The 21,747-nt window shown below is 43.6% G+C and overlaps 1 protein-coding gene across 1 annotated transcript; it reads right to left on the bottom strand.

The window, feature by feature from the left end:
* Nucleotides 1–5,055: 5,055 nt before the first annotated feature.
* On the bottom strand, nucleotides 5,056–18,973 carry LOC309621504 (nuclear RNA export factor 3-like; the record flags this gene model as incomplete). Its single annotated transcript, XM_082408941.1, has 18 exons — nucleotides 11,250–18,973; nucleotides 10,876–11,029; nucleotides 10,169–10,252; nucleotides 9,957–10,061; nucleotides 9,752–9,832; nucleotides 9,577–9,646; nucleotides 9,334–9,422; nucleotides 9,104–9,211; nucleotides 8,609–8,940; nucleotides 7,910–7,946; nucleotides 7,476–7,544; nucleotides 7,335–7,390; nucleotides 7,084–7,191; nucleotides 6,919–6,977; nucleotides 6,695–6,810; nucleotides 6,557–6,599; nucleotides 5,773–5,845; nucleotides 5,056–5,242 (listed from the first exon to the last, which is right to left on the bottom strand). Exons 1-18 carry the CDS (start codon nucleotides 11,534–11,536, stop codon nucleotides 5,056–5,058), a joined length of 2,058 nt encoding a protein of 685 aa, XP_082265067.1. The 5' UTR covers nucleotides 11,537–18,973.
* Nucleotides 18,974–21,747: the final 2,774 nt, after the last annotated feature.

Raw genomic sequence — 21,747 nt, 5'->3', positions numbered from 1 at the left:
CTTATAGCTAAGTCCAGTGGTTAGGACGCGGCGCTCTCACTGCAAGGGGCCCAGGTTCGATCGCCGGTTGGGGAACTAAGATCCTGTAAGCTGCGCAGCACAGCCAAAAAAAAAAAAAAAAAAAAAAAAAAAGATGGATGCTTTATGTTGAACATAAATTATAGCTCAGTGAAGTTGGTTTTTAATATGTCTTTGTATCCCTTCCAGAATCTAGAGCTGTGTCATGCTCATATGTGGAATCAACCTGTATTTTCAGATTGAACTGTACAGTTGGGTTTTTCATTTCTTTGCTTGCATGCTTGTTTTTTTGTTTTGTTTTGGGTTTTTTTTTTTTGCCACAGCCAAGAATATTCTCAGGATCTCCAGACTTATACATCCAACCACATGCTCCCCACCCAGATTTTTCATAGGCTCCACAAACGACATGGTCAAAACAGAGCTGTCAGTTTCCTGGCATTGCACCGAAACTGGTCCTCCATTCACTTCCCCATCGAAGAAAACCGCCCTAACCCAGCTGCAAAAATCCACATTCCAAGGGACACACTTAATCCCTCTCTATCCCTTACCACTAACGTGAACTTCATCAACAAGTTAAGTACTTCCGAGATACATCTCATTTCAAACCCCATCTCACCCCTTCCATTGCTACGGCTGTGGTCTACGAGACTGTCACCTCTCACTGTCATGTGGGTAGTAGCCTCCTAATCTTGTCTCTTGATCTTACAGTTGCTCTATTTCAGTCTGTCCTCCAAAGAACATTTAGAATGAGCTTTAATAAAGTAGATGATAATAATAACTTCCCTTCCTTTCAGAAAGCACCCAATGGCTCCATCATAATAAGAACAAAACCCAGAGTCCTTACCATGGCCCACAGGACCTTCTGTTATTGGGCCCCTCCTACCATTCTCACCTCATTTTCTAACACTGTCCTCCCAATACACACTGGCATACAAGCTGTTCCCTAAAACTGCCAAGCTTGCCCATATCTTAGGGCCCTTCGTCTTGCTCTTCCCTCTGCCTCGAGGGCTCAGCTCCTATATCTTCCCACTGCTGACTGTGTACTTGTTGTTATTTGAATATTAAATCTAAGTTACGTCTTCAGAACATCCTTCCTTGCCTTCCCCACCCTAGTCATTCTCTGTCACATTTTCCCATATTATTTTCTTAATGGCTCTTAAACCTTGAGTGTATCAACCCCTGTAGAATGTGAGCTCCATGAGAACCATGACCCTGTCTGTCAGGTTCTCTGATTTATCTCCCGTGCCTATCACAGTGCCTCACATATCATTGGTAACCAATAAATATTTGTTGAATGAATGAATGAGTGAGTGAATGACGTAGATTAAACATGCTAAGTTGTGAGGACTCAGGCATAGTCTGGGACATGGGATTTGGGAGGATGGGAGAGTGAGCTCAGGTGTCCCTGAAGCAGCAGTTTTGTTTGAACCCATGAAAACTGTGGTTGGAAAACTGGGTAGAAAGGACATGATAATTGAGGTAGTGCTTCTAGCTGCCTTGGGTATGAAAGTGTAGCATATGTTCTATACCAATTCTCCTTCTTTCTTAATGAAAGAATCCCAAATTTATTTGGTACAGTAATGTTTCCAGTAAAAGACCACATTTATAGCCTGCTTTGCAGCCAACAATGGTCACATGACCAACTTCTACCTAATGAGGTGATGGCAGAAGTGTTGTATAGTAGTTCCAGGAAGGTAGCTAAAAGGGAGATGAATTTCTCAGACCAAGGTATTTCTCATACCATCTGTTGTGGACTGAACTGTGGCCTACCCAAATTCATATGTTGAAGCTTTAACCCCCAGTACCTCAGAATGTGACTGTGTTTGAAGATAGGGCCTTTAAAGAGGTGATTAAATTAAAATGAGGCCGTTAGGGTAGACACTAATCCAATATGATTGGTTTCCTTATAAGAGGAGCTTAGGACACATAAAGAGATACCAGGGTGTGTATACACAGAGGGACAGCCATGTGAAGAAGGAGTAAGAAGGAGGCCATTTGCAAGCCAAGGAGAGAGGCCTCAGAAGAAACCAAACCTGTGGACACCTGGATCTTGGACTTCCAACCTTTAAAACTGTGAGAAATAAATTTCTGTTGTTTAAGCTACTCAGCCTGTGGTATCTTGTTATGGCAGCCATAGCAAACTAATACACCGTCAGATAAGGTTTTCAATTTTGACAGCTCATTAGAATCAACTGAGGTGAACCTTAAAGATACTGATGACTGGGCTTACCCCTAGAGGCTCTGATTCAGTTGGTTGAATCTGAGCATTAGAGGGGATCCTAATGGATATGCAGAGTTGAAAACCACATGTCTAGGAGAGTAGTTTTTTGCACTCCATTGAGCAGGCTGAGAGTGATGAATCTAGCATCATTTAGAAGGCATCCCCCTGTATCTCCCTCCTTCCACTGTTTTTCCTCTGCCCCACATCCCCCTTCTTTTTCTGCCGTATCCAGATCTCCACAGATGGACCCAGAGATGCCCCCACCTCTTAATCCTGTTCCATATCCAAGTTCCGTCCTAATTTGAGGAACATTTAATAGCTTCAGCCCCACTTCTGCCCTCCCTGTCAAGAAAAGTGAGTCTCGAGGGGCCTCATATTCTCTTACTCTGCCTGTTAGCCAGAGCCAGGGCAGCTCTCTATAGAGATAACTTCTTGCCTCTTAATCCAATTATGAAATGGATGAAAGACATGAACAGAGGGCAAATAGGCTTAGGAAAAGCTATTCAACATCTTTAGCCATCATGGAAATGCAAATTAAAAGCACAATGAAATATTACCCCCCCCTATCAGAATGGCTGAAAAAAACAGTGACAAAACCAAATGCAGACAACACTGGATAAACTGAGTCACTCATACATTGCCAATGGGAATGCAAAATGGTACAGGTCGTCTGCAAAACAATGTGGCAGGGTTTTCGGAACGAAATATGCAATTACCATATGATACAGCAGTTGCACTCTGGGCCGTTTACCCAGAGAAATGAAAATTTATGTTTACACAAAAACCTTTACATGAAGTTCATCACAGTTTTACTCACAATAGTTAAAAAGTGGAAATAGCCCAGATGTCTTTCAACGGGGGAATGGCTAAACAAACTGTGGTACATTCACACCATGGAATCCTATTCAGCAATACAAAGGAACAGACTATAGACCCACTTTACAACTTGGATGGATCTCAGGAGAGTTATGCTGAGTGAAAGAAATCCATTCCTAAAGATAATATACTATATGATTCTATTTCTATGACATTTAGGAAATTATAATAGTGTCTGACAGAGTTTAGGGATGTGGGATCAGGAAGAAGGTGGGTGTGGCTATAAAGGCTAACATGAGGGAAGCGTGTGGTGATGAAACAGTTTTTGATCTTGTTTGTGGTGATAGTTAGAACACCTACATAGCTGGTAAAAGTGCATGGAATTATATATATATAAGTATTATTCACAGGTGTTCTAACACACAAATGAGTGCATGTAAAATGGCGAAATTGTAGTAAGCTCAGTGGACTGTACCAATGTCCATTTCTTAGTTTCGATACTGTACTAAAGTAATACAAGGTGTTATTATTAGGAGAAGGTGAGTGATGGGTATACATGACCTCTCTACACATTTTTTTGCAACTTTTGGTAAATCAATAATTATTTCAAAGTAAGTAAGTTAAAAAAACAACATAGGAGTTGTGGGGAAAATAGTGTTAGTTACAGAACCTAAGAACCTAATAAAAATGTTAGCACAGTTTTAGACCTGTTAAATGATTAAGAATACCATAATTATTAGAGTAAATATGGTACTTTACTTGCTAAATACGTTATATTTGTTTATAGAAGTGAACATCAGAACGGTCACAACTTGTGAGTACTGAAGTGGTGGAGAGAAGGTTATCAGGAGGCAAAGCTTGGATTTTAGGGTAGTCCAGGAATGGAGTCCTTACTCTATAATTTTCAAGCACTGTATAGGTCGGCTATAAATGCTAGAGACTGCCAGGGATGATGTGGGAGATGGGACCTTTTGGTCCTGGCCCCACTAACTCATGGTTGGGTCAGGGGAAGAGCAATCCAAGACACACAACATACAATGTGCAATGTTACTCTTTAATATAAAGATAAACAAGGATCATGCGTGGGAAAAATACAGAACAACTGGCAGGCCTACACGGTAAACTTTGGTTTCCTGATTAGCTGGACTGCAAGCTTAGTCATGGATATGGCTTCAGTTAAGAGAAGAGAGGTAACAAATATGAGGAGGATGAAAATGACATCTAAAGGCTCATTTGCAGAGTTTTGTTCTCAAGATCCCAGGTCAGTGGATGAAGGTCTCATCTTGAATTTTGCCCTTGGACTGAAGAAAGTAAAGAGAAAGAATTGGGATGTCAGCAAAGCCAGCAGCCATTAGTTTCAACCCCAGGGCACCTGACTTCTGTCCACCTTCACCTTCCTGAAAGCCTAGAGGTCTATTTCTTCTTATCTCTGGATTATCAGAATTCACTTTTTGATGAGTAAAGAATTTTTTAGTTCTGTAATAGTCTAGTCATTGTACTGAAAGCACCTGTAGTGAGGGAGGATAGATGACCTCTCTTAGGACCAAACTGCAGACACTGTGACCACACATCACTGCTAAATCTATGCCTCAGGAACAAGCCTTCAAGTTTACCAACATGTATGTACCAGAATGAGCAGACGCCACTGCATGTAATGCTGAAGATGTAGTGAAAAGATAAATGCCTATCAATAATAGCTTATGGCTTCCTGGAATTCAACTGTTTAATATATTGATCTTGGAAAGAATAAGGTAGCTTCACATATACTGAGAGGAAGCTATGCTGGTGCTAATGATAAACAAAAGAAATTTCAAAACAGTATATAACATAGGAAACCTGTATTTTATAATACATGGAAATGTATTAGTATGAAATTAGGGAATTTCTCACAACTAAACGTTTGTAAGAAAAAAATAGATGTAAAATAATTAGCTTCAAGTTCCCATTAATCACCCCTCTACTCCTCCCAGCTCCCTCCTATGCCCACGCAAACCCAGCACTCACTTCTGATTACACCAGCGGTTCACCTCAGGTCGGGTGGAAGATGCCTGCATGATGTCCTGCTGCTCCTGGGAGAGGGTGTGCATGGAGCTGGAGGTGGGCGTAGGCACTGGGATGGAGAACACACTCTGGGTCTCACTGGGGCTGACGTCCCTCACAAACAGCTCGTCATTCACGATGCACAGACTGAAGGAAAAATGGGCCCTCAGACAACTGCTGGATGGACACCCACACCCCCAATATTGACTCTGCTCCCACTGGCACTCAGCAACCAGATTCCTTCCACGCCCCTCCTGTGTCTGTCTCCCAGGTTCCTTGACCTGGCCCTCCCCACAGAGCCCACCTTTGGAGAGACTGTCTACCACCTTCACTCGATTTATAGGTTTATCCCCAACCCACGGGCAATTTTGCATTTACCCTTTACCACAGCCCAAGGGGTGGACGCTCTGATCCCCATTCTCGGAAGAAGACACTGAGTCACAGAGAGGTCATGTGACTTGACCAAGGTCACACAGTGAGTGAGTGTTGGGTCAAGGAGAGAAGGCATAGGCCGACTCCAGAGCCCATGCTCTTCTTAACCACTAGGCTAGACTGCTCCTGGGATCTTCCCGCTGGCTTTCCACAATACCGAGTAAACCTAAGGTCTGCGCCACCACATTCCCAAGCCCCTGAGCCCAGGCGGGGATGGGCATTCCCGCCCACAACAGGGCTCTCACCTGGAGTACCTGGCAGGGGTAGCGATGAAGGTCCGGGTGAAGGCACGCACACAGCCCTGAGAACTTCCTTCCACTTCAACAGCAAACAAACAACAGTACCCCTTAGAGCCACACGTGCTGTACACGCTCACACGGCGGTCCCCAGTCAGGCTGTGACTGGACACTCATGCTGAGAGGGCAGTTGTTCACGGGGGCCAGGGTGTCGGGAATCGGGAGGGCAACTATAGGAGCAGTCTGCGCCCAGTGACAGGGCCCCTGACAACCACTACACAGGTTCACGGGATGCGTTTTTCACAGCCGCCCAAGAGGTGGATACTACTACCCCATTTTGCAAATGAGGAAACTGAGAGGTTAAGTAACGGCCCAAGTTCTCAGAGTGAGTATCTGGGATGAGAGCCACCAAACTCCGCAGCCTGTGTCCCCAACGCCCAGGGTGTGCAGGGCAGACAGACATGGACACAGCTCAGACCTGGATTGTCTGTGGGAAGCCTGAGCGCTGGAGAACACAGTGGGGAAGGGGAGGGGAGGGGAGGGGAGGGGAGGTGGAGCGGAGGGCAGGGGAGGGAGGGGAGGGGAAGGGAGGAGGGGAGGGTAGGAGGGGAGGGGAGGGAAGGAAGGGAAAAGAAGGGGAAAGAAAGGGAAGGGAAGGGAAGAGAAGGGGAAGGAAAGGGAAGGGAACGGAAGGGAAGGGAAGGGGTCAGGGAAGCTGGGTGGTTCTGGGATTGAGCCTGGCCAGGGGGAGGCAGCAGTGGGGCAACTGGGGATGGGGTCTACACACACTCACCTTCCTTGAACACCCCGCTGACAGAGAAGCAGAGCATCGTTTCCTGAAAGGGAAGAGCCCAGGCGCCCAGTCACCACCTGCACCTCCTACCCACCTGCGGCTTCCTGGGCCCCCCCGAGGGAGGAAGCAGGAGCTCACCGTCTGGGACCACGTGTCCACCACGAAGGAGTTGAAGTCATGCTGAGTCTTGGGCAACACACAGAGGGTGTGCACAATGTCATGTTTTGTGTGCTTCAGCAGCTGGACCCGCAGGTCTGTGAGGGGAGGGGAAGCGAGCGAAGGTCAGGGGCTGCCACGCCCTGGGCCCTATGATTGACCCCTTCACCGCCCTTTCCCACCCAGTCTTCCCATCACACACTCACGGGGGTCCGTGAGCTTCTTCATATTCCGGCTGTCCTTGAAGTACTCGCACAAGCTGCTTCTAGGAGACAAAGAGCAACAGTGGGTGGTGGGTGTCTGCAGGAGCTGGCCTGTGTCTCCTGGGGAGCCACACGGCCCAGGAGCAGAGCCTGTGCTGTGATACTCACGGGGCTGGGTCCTCGGGGTGGAAGGGAATGGTCAGGGAGAAGCAGGCCTGCTCGTGATAAGCACCCACGAGACCCTGTCGGTCTCCATAGTCATGGATCAAGTAGTACCTGAGGGAGAGCATTGAGGACAGTCTATCTCTGTGGTCTGGACCTCACATGAGACTTGGAAACTCCCCTGAGCAGACCTGTGCTTAGGTGGCCTCACCTGTCCTCACCCTCCCCCCCTTGCTCAGCTTCCCAGAGGTACTTACTGCTGCAGGAATTGCAGGACTAGGCTCTTCAGCTCATCAGATCCAAAGTAGCTGCCCTGGAATCAAAACAGTCCTCAGGACCAGGGCTGACACCCCCTTCTCATGCACCACTTACAACCCGACTTGATCGTCCATCCTCACCTTGCAGGTTGGTAAGCGCTTGCAGGCTTCAATACCACACTTAGCCAGTGGGGATGTCTCCTGGCCGCCCTGGGGAAGAGAAGAGGAAGTCAGCAGTGCAGACCAGGAGGTGGTACCGGATGATCAGGGAAAAGGATGGGCCCAAGAGAGGGTGAGGGTCAGAGGTCAGGGGTGAAAGGGCCCTGGAAATTCCATGGGCAGGACTACAGTTTGGGTCATCACCGTGGGTTCCCCAAAGCCTGTGAAGAACGTGGTTGAAGAAGATCCAGAGCCTTTGTCAGGTTCCCACAGGGGCTGTACCATCCCCCTCCGCCCAGGACTTTTAAGGGTCAGTTTCAAAACTGTAACTGGGGCAAGACCCAACGCGGTTCAGAGTAGTTTGTGGGTGCTGTCAGTGCCAGTTAGAGGAGTCAGTGAACAAGGTATACACTTACCAAGGTTAGTAACTTGGGGAACAATTCCAGGATGGAGCTGCCAAAATCAAGACAAAACAGAAAAGCCAGTGAAACTATGGTGGTGACCCTCCTCCTCATGGGAGCAAGTACACCCACACCCCAGTGTCCCAGCCTTCCAGGGCCCTGAACACGTCCCCCATCGACTGACACAGAGGGAGAGCATGCCCTACCTCCCTCCCCGCCTCTCTCCCTCCCTTCCTCTCCTTCCCCTGGGTAGCTCCCCCACAGACTGCCCGGACTCCCTTCTCCAGTGCCACAAGGACCAGCATTTCAAACCCATGCTGCAGGGCTTCCTTCCCCTCCCTTCCTTCCTCCAGGGCCCCACTGAAGGATGTGGAGAGAAGAGGGAATGGGGTGTGTGCCCGAGGCTCTGCTACCTCACTGGGGGTCCAGCACTCTGCGAAGACCTGGACCAAGACCTGGACTCCCCCCATGGATGGCCCAGGATGCTGGGGCAGGGAGGCGAGTGAGGTGGGGCTCAGGAGGCAGGGAGGGAGATGAAGGGGGATGAAGACAGAAAAGGAGTGAAGGTACGAGGGGAGAGATGACAGAGACATTCGGGCCTAGAGGCAAGGGAGAGAGAGAAAACAAAGGGAAGGGAAAGAAGCTCTCCCGTGGTGGGGGTAAGGGAAGAAGAGAGAAGAAAGGGCAAACGGCGCCCCTTTTGCAGCTCTTCACCTGCCCCAGAATGGCTCAGACACAGCAGATAAGAATGTAAAATATGCAGATATTGGGCTGGGGGCCCATTGGATGTTGGTTGAAACTTTGTCAACTTTGTGATGCAGAGAGGAGAGCATAGGGCCTGTAGTCCTCCCTGAGGTCCATGTCAGCTGCCCCTTGCAAACGGCCACTTTTGGGAGTAGCTCAGGCTCCCAGTGGGTAACAGAGGATACATCTGACCTTATGTTGGTTGACTTATCAGGGAAGCTGGTGCACAGGGGGTTTCTGTCTGCACACATCCCTTCTGGCTCCAGCCGCTCACCCTTGTCCATCTCCCCTGCAGACTTCACCTGTGATCATGAGGAGGAACCACATGGGCCAGAGAAACAGAGCCAAGATGGCCGTGCACCCCAGTCCCTTCCTTTTCCTACAAATCCATTTCCCTTCCTCTGTCACCATCACATGAGCTTTCCCACCTTCCCTTCAAAGATGGATCTGGGTACCACACCTCACCTCAGTGTTGGAGAGGTTCAAGTTCTTGGTGTTGGAAGCATTCGGCATAGAGTTGGACAGGCCATGCAGCTGGTAGGGTTTCTTATTGCTCAGCTCCAAGGGCAAAAGCTATGATGAGGAAAGAGTTAGAGTGAGGACCCCAGCAGGGGATACCTGAGACCAATCTGCCTCTTCTACCTAATCTCTCCCACCATCACCACCAGCCCCAACATTGGGTCTAAGGTCCTCACCTTGGGCATATTCCCTGGATGGATCTGCAGGGAGGCGGCCATGCCATTTCTAGGGTTTCGCGGCATTCCAGTATCACGGGTCATCAAGTCTCCAGGAAGCCAGGAGGAGGGAAACAGAGGCTGAGAGGCTCCTGGCTGGTACAGCTCCAGCACCAACCCCTCCCCGAGGTACCTTTCCTGAGTATCCTTCCCAGCTAGACCCCTCTGCCCTCACCTGCTCTACAATTACTGCTGTAGCCATACCAGGGTCAGAGCAGAGCCTCTGGATGTCAAGAGATTGCTGGGAGGCATCGTGTCGTTCCTTCACGGGCAGCTGCAGAGTTAGGGATGGGGTCCAGGGCTCTGAGTCTGAGGTGGTGATCGGGGGCAATAGGTGGGTCTGGCTGTGAGTGCACAGGTTGTGTTGAGTCTGCATTACCTTTATCTGCTCCACCTTTTCTGACCTCAGCTCCTTCAGCACAGAGTGGGGTGCATCACAGGGATCAACAAAGATAGATATCTGTTGAGAACGCAAGAGGGGCTGGGTAAGCTCCAGGAAATCTGAGCCCTGGGATCAAGCAAGATCATGCCCCTGTCCTGCCCTCTTGCCCCCTGCTAGCCCTGCTCATGCCCTTGACACACACCCTTTCATTAGCCTCGTTGTAAATCTTGCCGTTGACATTCTTCAGTGCGAAGGCAATGTTGGCATTCTCAACGAAGAACTGGGCCTGCATTTTCTCATAGTGAAACTGTAGGGAGAGTGACAAGAGAAGCATAATATGAGACCAGAGGCTTTTCTCATCTGGGCCTGCCATCTTCCCCGTTTCCTCTCATGGGCCTCCATGTCCTCTCTTACTTCGACTGGGGTGAAGGGGACACTGCATTGCTTCTGAATCAAATTCAGCAGCCACTTCTCATCATATTGAATACCGAAGGGAATCTAGGAGCCAAAGAAATAATTGGGGAAAGAAAACTGATACAATGGAATCCAAGGTTAAGATAAGACCCAGCTGTGTCTTGCTTTAGGACCTTTTTTCAGGCTTTAGGTAATTTCTTAAGGTAGGACAATATCTGTTATCGCTAACTTTTACACCAGACGTGGACTTCCTAAATACCCTTTCTTTCCACTTAAATACTTTTCCTGAAATAATCGACTTCATGTCTTTCACATGTACTTACTTTTATAAAGTTCTAAGAGATCCTACCTAAGGCAGACCTGGCCTGCCCCTCTGACAAGGACCCCAGAGACTCAACCTCCTCCCACACTCAGCTTGAGCCAAACTGCGTCTTCTGGTGTGAAGTTGCTCCATCTCCTTGGCAGTAGTTTCCTCCTTTGCTTTTAGACAGCCTCTCCCATGCTCCCTGCAGTCAGTCTGCTCCCTTTATGTTGCTTCTCTGAACCTGCCCTCACATGATCTAGGAAGTTAACTCCTAGTAATAACAAGACAGATTACCAACTCCACTGCCACGAGAGAAAAGTTCCCAGCATCTCTACACGCGCCCAACATGACTCCCTCTGTCATCTTCTTCTACATGTCAGGTCCATTTAGCCAGCACACTCACTGTGGTCTTGAACCAGCTCCCCAAGGTCTCATCCTGCCTGTTTCTCTCCATTCGTCTCTCTGGAGGCTTTTGCTCTGTCTCCTTGTTAACATGGGTTTCGTCTTGTTTCTGAAAATTGCCTCTCCGATGACAGGATGGAATGGCATAGGGAGCACTGTGGGGAAGTGGAGAGAAGAAAGTGGTCCGTATAGCCTTGGGAAGTCTTCTCTACATTTTCCCCAATGATAGCAGAGCTACAATAAAGATTGCTCAACCATTAACCTGATCCCATCATTCCTCACTCTTCCAGGTTAGAGAGAAGAATGACATATTTAACTACAAGGTTTTGTTTTTCACTGGTTGATACTTGTCAGCCATGCTGCCTCGTCACTTACTATCTTACTCCAGTATCCTTGTGAACATCACTTGTTGCTTGATCTCCATCTTGTTGTTGCTGGGATGAAGGATGAATACCAGACCTGACTTGTTCAGACCAATTGTTATACCTCCTTTGGTAAATACGCCAGCGTCTTGCTCTTCTTTGTAAGGAGGTAACTTGCTTATTGTACCCTGAAATTGAGAGTATCACATCAATGGTCTCAGTACCAGAAAAATTCCTGGGTAAATATCCGGCTAATGAAGAAATATCACCAACTTTATCATCTAAATAGGAAATTATCATAGTTAGGAAGAAAAAAAAAAAGGCTGAGAGACTTCACTGTGTTTCTGCTTCTCAGGAAACGAGAGGTGGGGAGCATTCACAGCCAAGAAGAAAACAAGCACAGAGGAAAGGGTCTGGACCCAGGGTTTAGTCTGTGATGTTAGTCCCTGCTCTGCTTGGTTCAGGTTATGTGACCTGGGACAAGTGGCTTTTCATCTCTAACTCTCTCTTCTCTGCTCGGCTCTAGGAGCACAATAAAACCTACCCTGAAATCTACCCTGGTGTGATGGTTCAAGGGTCAAAGGTGACCTCCCTGCCTGACGGAAGAATTAGAGATATGAAAGATAAGTCCGATGAAAAGATCCACAATGGAGCCTGGAGAGACATAACATGGAGAATACCAAAAGCGAGGGGGAGATAATTAAAGGTGATGCAGTGAACATACCTCACACATGGTTAATGTGAGTCCCGGAAAGAAGGGGAGGGAACAGCGGAGAAGTGGTATTTGAAGAGATCTTGGTTGAGAAGTTTCCAAAAGTAACAAGATATCAACTCAGTGTAACAGTATTATTGTAATAGGAGAAAAAGTATGCTTTAAGGAAAAACAGTCCTAAAATATGCATTCATTTCATCATCGTGTAACAAAAACTTGGAAAATATGTGACCAGAAGACTCAAACTAAAAGAAATGTTACAGGCTCTTCTTTGGGCAGAAGAAATATCCTCCCAGGTGGAGGCACATAGATACAGGAAAGAAAGACTAATGACATTTGTGAATATGTAGGCAAATTTAAATGAGTGTTGACTATATAACACAATGATAGTAATTTCTTCTGGGGATTTAAATATATAGAGAATGAAAATGCATAACAATAAATTTGGAGGGTATATGGAATCAAAGTGTCTCAAGGTCCCCTAATTGTCTGAGGAGTTTTAAAGAACTAATTAACTAACATTAGACTGAAACGGCAAAAATGTACGCTGTAATCTGAAGGGTAAACACTACAAGAATGGCAAAAGAATGTTTATCTAGCCACATGAGGTAACAATTTAATAGTTATAAAATGTTAATCATTTCAAAGGAAAGGAAAGGAAAAAGAACTTAGAAGAGGCAAAAATAAATATACAGTAAGATAGTATATATAAACCAAATTACATCTACTTTTACATTAAAAATTTCAGATTAATATTCCAAATAGAAAGACAGCTATTATCAGACTGGACAAGAAACCTTCCATCAAATGCTCCTGAAAAGAGACACATGCAAATTTTAATCATCTAGAAAATTTGAAAATTAAAAAAATGGCAAAATGTATACCTTTTCCACAGTAACCTACAGAAAGCTGGTATAACCCTATTAGTAAAAGAAAAGGTACACTTTAAAGAAAAAAGCATCACTAGAGAAAGAAGGAGATTTCTTTGTGATAACAGGTTCAATGCAATAAGGAGATATTAATATAAAATTCTAAACTTGTATACATGTCCTAAAATAGAGCCAAAATATGCAAAGCAAAATCTAACAGAAATAGAGCATGGACAAATTCACAGTCACAGTGGGAAATTTTAACACAGCTCACTGGGTGATGCACAAAATGGCAGACAAAAACTCAGCTAGACGGAGAAGGATTCAAAATGTTACTTAAGTTAACAAATGTATTTAATTGACATAGAACAATGCACATAACAACTACTCATCGAACGTTCCAGAATAGCTCATATGCTGGGCAACAAAGCAAGCCTCAGTAAGCTTCTATGGACTAATACAATTTACCCTGACTAGTTAATGTAATATTCAGTGGTAATGGTGGGTTTTCTGCCCCTCCCCCACCTCGTATAAATCCAAGGAATATTAGTTTACACAATCCCACGCCCCACCTAGGTGACCCTCCCTACTCTCCAAACCCTAGACCTGAGAAGATCACATGACTTGTGCCTTTTCCTTAGCCAGGGGAAATAATTCACCTCAGCCGTGGCCATTTCCATAAGAGGGGAGGTTTTCCACATGGAATCAGGATGGGTGTGTCAGAGCCCACTTGGCCCATTTCCTCAAGAGAGTGGGAAATAGTGAGCCTGAGCCCTCTGCATGCCTCCTCTAAAGGAGGGTCAGCTTGTTGGGGGTCCTGTGGGTTGGGGTTAGGGAGGGAACCCAGAACCCCTCCTGCCCTGTGGGGACCTGAGGACAAGGTCTCATGCTGACCAACTCACCCATGGGGTGGCCTGAAGGCAGTGATCTGTCACCGCCCTCCTCACAGGCCGCTCGTGAAGAGAATCTGTGGGTCTGGAGCTGGAGGTTTGGAGAATATCAGGAAGGGCTGCCGAAGAAGGAGAGTGCAAGCCCCAAACCACTTTGTCAGAGCCACACAAACAAGATGGCATCCTAACAGGAAGTCCCTTCCCCAAGGGCATAGAGGAGGAGAGCCCTGGGGGCCAGAGGAGACTTAACTTCCTGTAATTACTGCCCCCTGAGTTTGCTACCAGCCTAACACCCAGGGAACTCTTTCCAACTGTACCACCCTTGCAGAGGAGGCCATCTGGAATCAGGAGGCTTAGGGGACCTTGGTACTTCTGGTTACAAACACAGGGAGCTCTGTATGCCAGACTCTGGATCAGCTACACTACATTGTGTTCCTTCATTCGGCAAACCCAGAGAACTCTGTGTGCCAGCTGTAGGCCAGGCTCTGTACTTGCTACATTGCCTCTATTCTTTCATGAATTCCTCACAGGGGACTCATATCAGAATCACCAACTTTCCAAAGTTGCTGAGGCTTACTGAGGTGCTGGAGCTTGTCTAGGGTCATTCAGATGCTACCTGGAGAAACAGAGACTGGAATTGAGCTCCATGGAATGGAAGATGACTTCTCCATGCATAGCTTTACTAAATTCTTGGTGCAATATAGGGGATTTTCTGAAGTTTACACAAAGTAACTGAATAGTCTAAAAATAATCAAATGGCTAGAATTAACTCTAACCCATTCCAGAGAGATAATACCAAAACAACAACAACAAAAGACACTTGAAAATATAAAGGAAATACCAAACAGAGTTTGGTGGGTCACTGTAATGACAGTGAAAACAAACAACAAACAAACAAACGGAAACCCATAGCCTTTCCTTTTTTAAAAAAATGTAGTCACTGTAGGCAGATATCCCCTAGTGGCTAGAACCACAACTGTAGCTCTGAAAGTCTCAAATCAGAGGGATTTGTAAAGAGGGAAGGAGGGAGTAGCCTGGGCTCCAGTTTATGAGCCAGAACTTTGTGGAATTTTCCACTACCTTCTGGAATTTTCCACTACTTGCCCTCCTTCCCTTCCTAGATCTCTATGCCCTGAAGTCCAATGCCTGAGAGAAGTGAAGAAAAATCTGCACATGAGAGTGTGAACATCTGAGGTGAGGGAAATGTAAGACAGAAATGCATATGAATACACAGATACACTGTCAAGTCAAAAGTTGAAAATTCTGACTTTTTATGAAACAGTATCATGTGAACTCTTTGATAACATGGTAAATATACGTGAACTTTTTTTGTCAGTCGATTATTAAATACTCTCAAGTGTTCCTCTCGACAGATTAGCCTAATCACATAATCTTAAACATTAAAAATGTATACTTAGAAAATAAAATCATTCTGCACCTTCCATCTACGTGATCCCCTCACCATGACTCACAGATACCCAAGATATCCAATGTAAAAGGATTGGTGCACATTTTCCAGATGTGTTTCTCTTTAGGTGGTGTGAATACCTAACTTAAAACATTTGTGTAGTTATGCAGTTCTGTACATATTCTTCTTAAATTTTGCCATTACAGGGACTTCCCTGGCTGTCCAGTGGTTAAGACTCTGCGCTCCCAATGCAAGGGACACAGGTTTGATCCCTGGTTGGGGAACTAAGATCCCACATGCTGCAAGGTGCAAAAATAAATAAATAAACAAACAAATAAATAAATAAAAATAAAATTTTCAATTTCATAAGCAATTTTATGCAAATTGATTTTTTTCATTTATTATGACATCTTTCGATTTTCGCTTCTTCAGTTAATGGTTTGGCATCTTTCTAGATCTTTACTGAAGAAGCATTTTTATTTTTAGATGAATTGAATTATTTGTGGTTATCTTTTGTCCCTTTCTCTGCTGATTAACAGAAATCCTGTTTGTTCTCGCACATGAGCACAAAATCTGTAATACTGTTTCAAATGTTGTCTCCCAGCTTTTCAAACTTTTAATTTTTTCTCTTTTGACAGTACAGAAATTGCTTTAATTTTCATGGATTTTTTAAATTTAAAAATAACACAGCTATGACAGAAAAAATGAGTAATACATAGGGTTGCATCAAATACTAGTCCACTGGGAATTCTAGATTCAAAGCCTTGATGGCTCCAGGGCAAAATGGAAAAGAGCTTTAGACCAAATTCTACATTGGTGAATATTGGGGAAAATATTTGAATACATGTTTGCTTATAGGAGACACCATGTAAAGTGCCTCTGGCCTAAAATAATTCCGTAAATGATCATTTCCTTCCTCCATGGAGGTTAATTTCCTCTGCTTCAACCTGAGCCCCACACAAATTCCCCAGGACAGTTCAATCTCTGTAGCCCCATATCCAGGCCTCCAGGCTCAAGGGAGTAGATTTCATCTACATCCCCTTCAAGACCAAGACATGGGGGAGAGGGCTGTTTGAGTACCCTATCAGCGTGGCATTGACACTAGGACAACCAAAACGATATATGTGACCCAAGAAAAGCGTTTAACTCTGTCACAAACTTAATTAGAGAAATTGAAGGAAAGTTAGGAAAAGCCCATGTCTCCCAAACAGAAATGTCACATATAAAGGAATGCGAATTATTGGGAAAGTGTTTGGGACATATTTTATAGCCAAATGTTTAATATTATATAATATAAATAAATCTGATTAGTAAAAGAGCATCATTCAAAGTCTATCAAAAAATTTAAATAAGAACTATGAATCACAAACATATACAGATTAAACAAATACAAAAACAATTATATATGCATGTATGTATGTGTACATATATTTACATATGCATATCCACATAAGCATACACATATAACATATGTATACATAGTATGTATACATATTGTGAGCAAATTTTGGAAGAATAAGTATGTTCACGTAAACTAACTTACATAGTACTGTACACAGAGAAATACATCCGGGAAATATAAACTATTTTTTTTAACATCTTTATTGGAGTATAATTGCTTTACAATGGTGTGTTAGTTTCTGCTTTATAACAAAGTGGATCAGTTATACATATACATATGTTCCCATATCTCTTCCCTCTTGCATCTCCCTCCCTCCCACCCTCCCTATCCCACCCCTCTAGGTGATCACAAAGCACAGAGCTGATCTCCCTGTGCTATGCGGTTGCTTCCCACTGGCTATCTATTTTACGTTTGGTAGTGTATATATGTCCATGCCACTCTCTCACTTTGTCACACCTTACCCTTCCCCCTCCCCATATCCTCAAGTCCATTCTCTAGTAGGTCTGTGTCTTTATTCCCGTCTTGCCACTAAGTTCTTCATGACCTTTTTTTTTAAATTAATTTATTTATTTATCTTTGGCTGTGTTGGGTCTTCATTTCTGTGCGAGGGCTTTCTCTAGTTGCGGCGAGCGAGGACCACTCTTCATCGCGGTGCGCGGGCCTCTCACTATCGCGGCCTCTCTTGTTGCGGAGCACAGGCTCCAGACGCACAGGCTCAGTAGTTGTGGCTCACGGGCCCAGTTGCTCCGCGGCATGTGGGATCTTCCCAGACCAGGGCTCTAACCCGTGTCCCCTGCATTGGCAGGCGGACTCTCAACCACTGCACCACCAGGGAAGCCCATGACCTTTTTTTTTTTTTTCCCTTAGATTCCATATATATGTGTTAGTATACTGTATTTGTTTTTCTCTTTCTGACTTACTTCACTCTGTATGACAGACTCTAACTCCATCCACCTCACTACAAATAACTGAATTTCTTTTCTTTTTATGGCTGAGTTTACCAACAATATACATCTTGCTATGTAAAAAGATGAAAAAAAATAGAAAAATATTTTCTCTAGCATATACACATTCCTGCATTTCATTAGTTTTGGAAAGAAAGATATTAATTTGAAATCAGAAGAATAAATGATGCAAATTTTTATAACATTATAGTATATACCTAGCTGGGAATTTCACTGCAAAAAAATTATGTATGTGACAACTGTGTTTATATATAAATCTATATATTTTTTCACATTACCCTTGTCTCTCAATTATACATATAAAGGTTTCCTGTCACTATTGGGAGGAAGGGGCTGAAGAAAATTCTTGCCACTAGACTTAATGTACCTGGGCTCTAACTCACCCTTAATGCTTCATTCGCCACAAAATCTTCCAGATATTTCCGTCCGATGGGCACCTTGCTCCCTTCCTCCTGCCAAGGCTTCCTGCTATGTGACATCCAAGCTGCCATTCCAGATATGCTCACCAGGTGGCACAGACCTCCAATTTCTGAATTTTCTCCAGTGAAAAATGTTATTTGGGAAAGGGAAAGAAAAATCTATTAAAAGTTACCTTGCACTGCGAGTGGTGGAAGAACATGTAAAACAAAATCATGCTCAAATTGCTTTACCTAACGATTTTCTTCTTCTCTATGGTTTCACAGACAGAAATCAGAGTAATAATATAGGACTCCTCTTAGAGGGCTGGTGGTCAGTAAAGGCCTGAGGTGGGAGCAAGGAGGGCAGAAGGGGTTCAGGTACTTTCTACAACTGTCCTGTTAAGTTTCACAAAGTTTTTCCCAGAGTGACAAACTTCTGGGTAAGGGATTGCCGCTCTGGATTTTCCAAATGGATAAACCAGGTTACAGGGTATTTCCTTCCTGTTATATCTGGCTAGTCTCCACCCTCTCCTCTTCTGCTGGCTAAAGCCTCCTTAGGCTCAGATCTCAGCTTAAACTTCACTTCACATGAGAAGTCTCAGACATACCCTACTGGTGTGATTACCACTAGGCATCTAGTAACTGCACCACCTTTACCATCTCCAGACACATTTTTCATGTGAAAGGGGACCAAAGACTGTGAGCTCACAATGTTTCATAGGCTGTAGCATCACACAGTGGACTTAAGATGCTGACATTTTCAAATATCTTGTCTGAAGATTTGCCTCAGATTCTCTCTGCCACTTTTGAGAGAGATGCTGGGGACACAGGTCAGTTCAGCAACGGAAATGCAGAGTTCTTCCACAGACAGCAATCGGAGCGTGTAGTTCAGAGAAGCTGAGGAGGCTGTGGATTGATGCTCCTTCCTCTACAAGAGCCCATGAGAGTACTACAACGAGAGTCTGTGATTTTTAGCAGGCGTAGTTTTGCATAGCAAAGACCAAATGAACCTTCCAGAGGTAAAATTCCAGGTTTGAAAGTTTTTGAATAATTTGCTGCGTGGAATACTCTTAAATATATTTCAAAACATTTAAATGAACTTGGAAAATATTAAAAAAAAATTAAGGAAGGAAGCAAAATGTTCCTTTAACCCCTGATGAGATATCATCATTTTTATATTCTCATTAATTATGTGCATAATATGACACTGGCTTATCTTTTAATCTACATATAACATTTAATCCTTTTGACATAACTACAAACTCCATATTGTGATTCATTCTTTACTGATAAGGAAACCAAGCTTCAGGTTTCAGGCCTGGCTGAGACTAAAGCACTTTTGTGAGCTACACCGTCTTGTGATTTCAATAAATCCTGACAAGGACCCTATGAGGGGGAGAATCCTCACTCCCGGGATGGGGAACCTGAGGTTTGGGACCTTAATGTCCCACACTGCCCCATGTCATGCTCCTACTCATTGGCTGATTCCAGACTGGAAACCACGTCTTCTGAACCCGAGGCCTTTACTCTTCCTACTGATTCACCAGGTCTTGCTTTATTTATTGGATATAATTTTATGGGCTTTGTTTACAACCATAACAGGAATTCACACTCAGTTTACACAGTGTGGAAAATACATTCAAGGATGGAGGGAAATTGCAAATAACAGCAACACTACAAAACACTGACATACATAGTTAACTTTATGGTTTCCCTTGCTGACAACTGAAAACAATATAAAAGCTAGTTTCAATTTACTGTGACGATTTGAGACAAGTTTTGTTTTTATTTCCACTGTTTTAAAACCATATCACCCATGCTACTCTCTCACTTTGTCCCAGCTTACCCTTCCCCCTCCCTGTATCCTCAAGTCCATTCTATAGTAGGTCTGTGTCTTTATTCCCGTCTTGCCCCTAGGTTCTTCATGACCATTTTTTTTTTTTTAGATTCCATATATATGTGTTAGCATACGGTATTTGTTTTCCTCTTTCTGACTTACTTCACTCTGTTTGACAGACTCTAGGTCCATCCACCTCACTACAAATAACTCAATTTCATTTCTTTTTATGGCTGAGTAATATTCCATTGTATATATGTGCCACATCTTCTTTATCCATTCATCTGTTGATGGACACTTAGGTTGCTTTCATGTCCTGGCTGTTGTAAATAGAGCTACAATGAATATTTTGGTACATGACTCTTTTTGAATTATGGTTTTCTCAGGGTATATGCCCAGTAGTGGGATTGCTGGGTTGTATGGTAGTTCTAGTTTTAGTTTTTTAAGCAACCTCCATACTGTTCTCCATAGTGGCTGTATCAATTTACATTCCCACCAACAGTGCAAGAGAGTTCCCTTCTCTCCACACCCTCTCCATCAGTTACTGTTTGTAGATTTTTTGATGATGGTCATTCTGACCGGTGTGAGATGATATCTTATTGTAGTTTTGATTTACATTTCTCTAATGATTAATGATGTTGAGCATTCTTTCATGTGTTTGTTGGCAATCTGTATATCTTCTTTGGAGAAATGTCTATTTAGGTCATCTGCCCATTTTTGGATTGGGTTGTTTGTTTTTTTGATATTGAGCTGCATAGCTAGTGGGAAGCAGCCGCATAGAACAGGGTGATCAGCTCGGTGCTTTGTGACCACCTAGAGGGGTGGGATAAGGAGGGTGGGAGGGAGGGAGATGCAAGAGGGAAGAGATATGGGGACATATGTATATGTATAACTGATTCACTTTGTTATAAAGCAGAAACTAACACACCATCGTAAAGCAATTATACTCCAATAAAGATGTTAAAAAAAAGTATATATAATTGAGCTTCCATCAATACCCTGTTGAGAAATAGTTGCCTTTTGAAAGGGCTCAACATTTTAAGCTAATGGGATCATCTTTAATGGAGTAATTTGAGGCCTAGAATAGGTAAGTGGGAGGTAATTTAGGCTAGATTATTTGAAATTATAGCATTTAGGTACACAGTGGTATGTTTAGCTTAACAATATTTTCTCTGAAAAAATATGTGCATGCATGTACACACACACACTCATATATGTATTATAAATTCAGTGATAAAAAGATATGCAGCACGCTATTTACAAATAATACAATATAAAATCTTCTTTATTATAAATTCATATAGCCAATTGATTCTCACAAAAGGCTTTCATTGATTTTGGTGCAATGTTTGTATCCATAAACAGACAGTGATGAACAAGTATAATTCCTACATGAATGCTGATTGGTATTTTTGTTTATGTTAATTAGTTTTATAAAAGTGAAACAATAAAGATGTATGTTGGAAACTACTATGTTCACTAGTTTTTCAATGACTAGTGATTTCTTTGCTGAACTGTGTAATAGTTTCAGATCATGGGAGACTATTCCTCCAATTTATAATAATTTTAGATTGTTACAATTTGTAGCAAATTATACCTATAGACCCCCACACACACACAAAAAAAAACCATATCACTGAGATATTGCTTTTAACAGAAAAGAAAAGCTATATATCGTTTCTCAATGGAAATGAATTAGCGGCTGTAAGAATATCATTGGCAAAACCAAGTAGAAATACACGTTTCTCAAAAATAATTTATGTTCTCAAAATTAGTTTCCTTTTAACTCATTACAATTAAAATCTGCATTACAACGTGTTTGCCAATAGGTAACAAACTATAGTAATTGAGGTAAGAATTAAGATGCTTTCATTCATACTCATGGATACTTTGAGCAAAACCCTTGAATCTGATTAATTTGGTGATGCATCAAAACCCAGTTTGACAAAAAGACAACCTACTGAGTGCGAGAAAAATATTTTCAAATGATATGACCAATAAAGGGTTAATATCCAAAACATATAAACAGC

This window comes from Balaenoptera borealis, assembly GCF_965194805.1.
Source record: "Balaenoptera borealis genome assembly, contig: HAP1_SCAFFOLD_550, whole genome shotgun sequence".
Lineage (NCBI taxonomy): Eukaryota > Metazoa > Chordata > Mammalia > Artiodactyla > Balaenopteridae > Balaenoptera > Balaenoptera borealis.
This window is presented reverse-complemented; position numbering and strand designations above follow the sequence as displayed.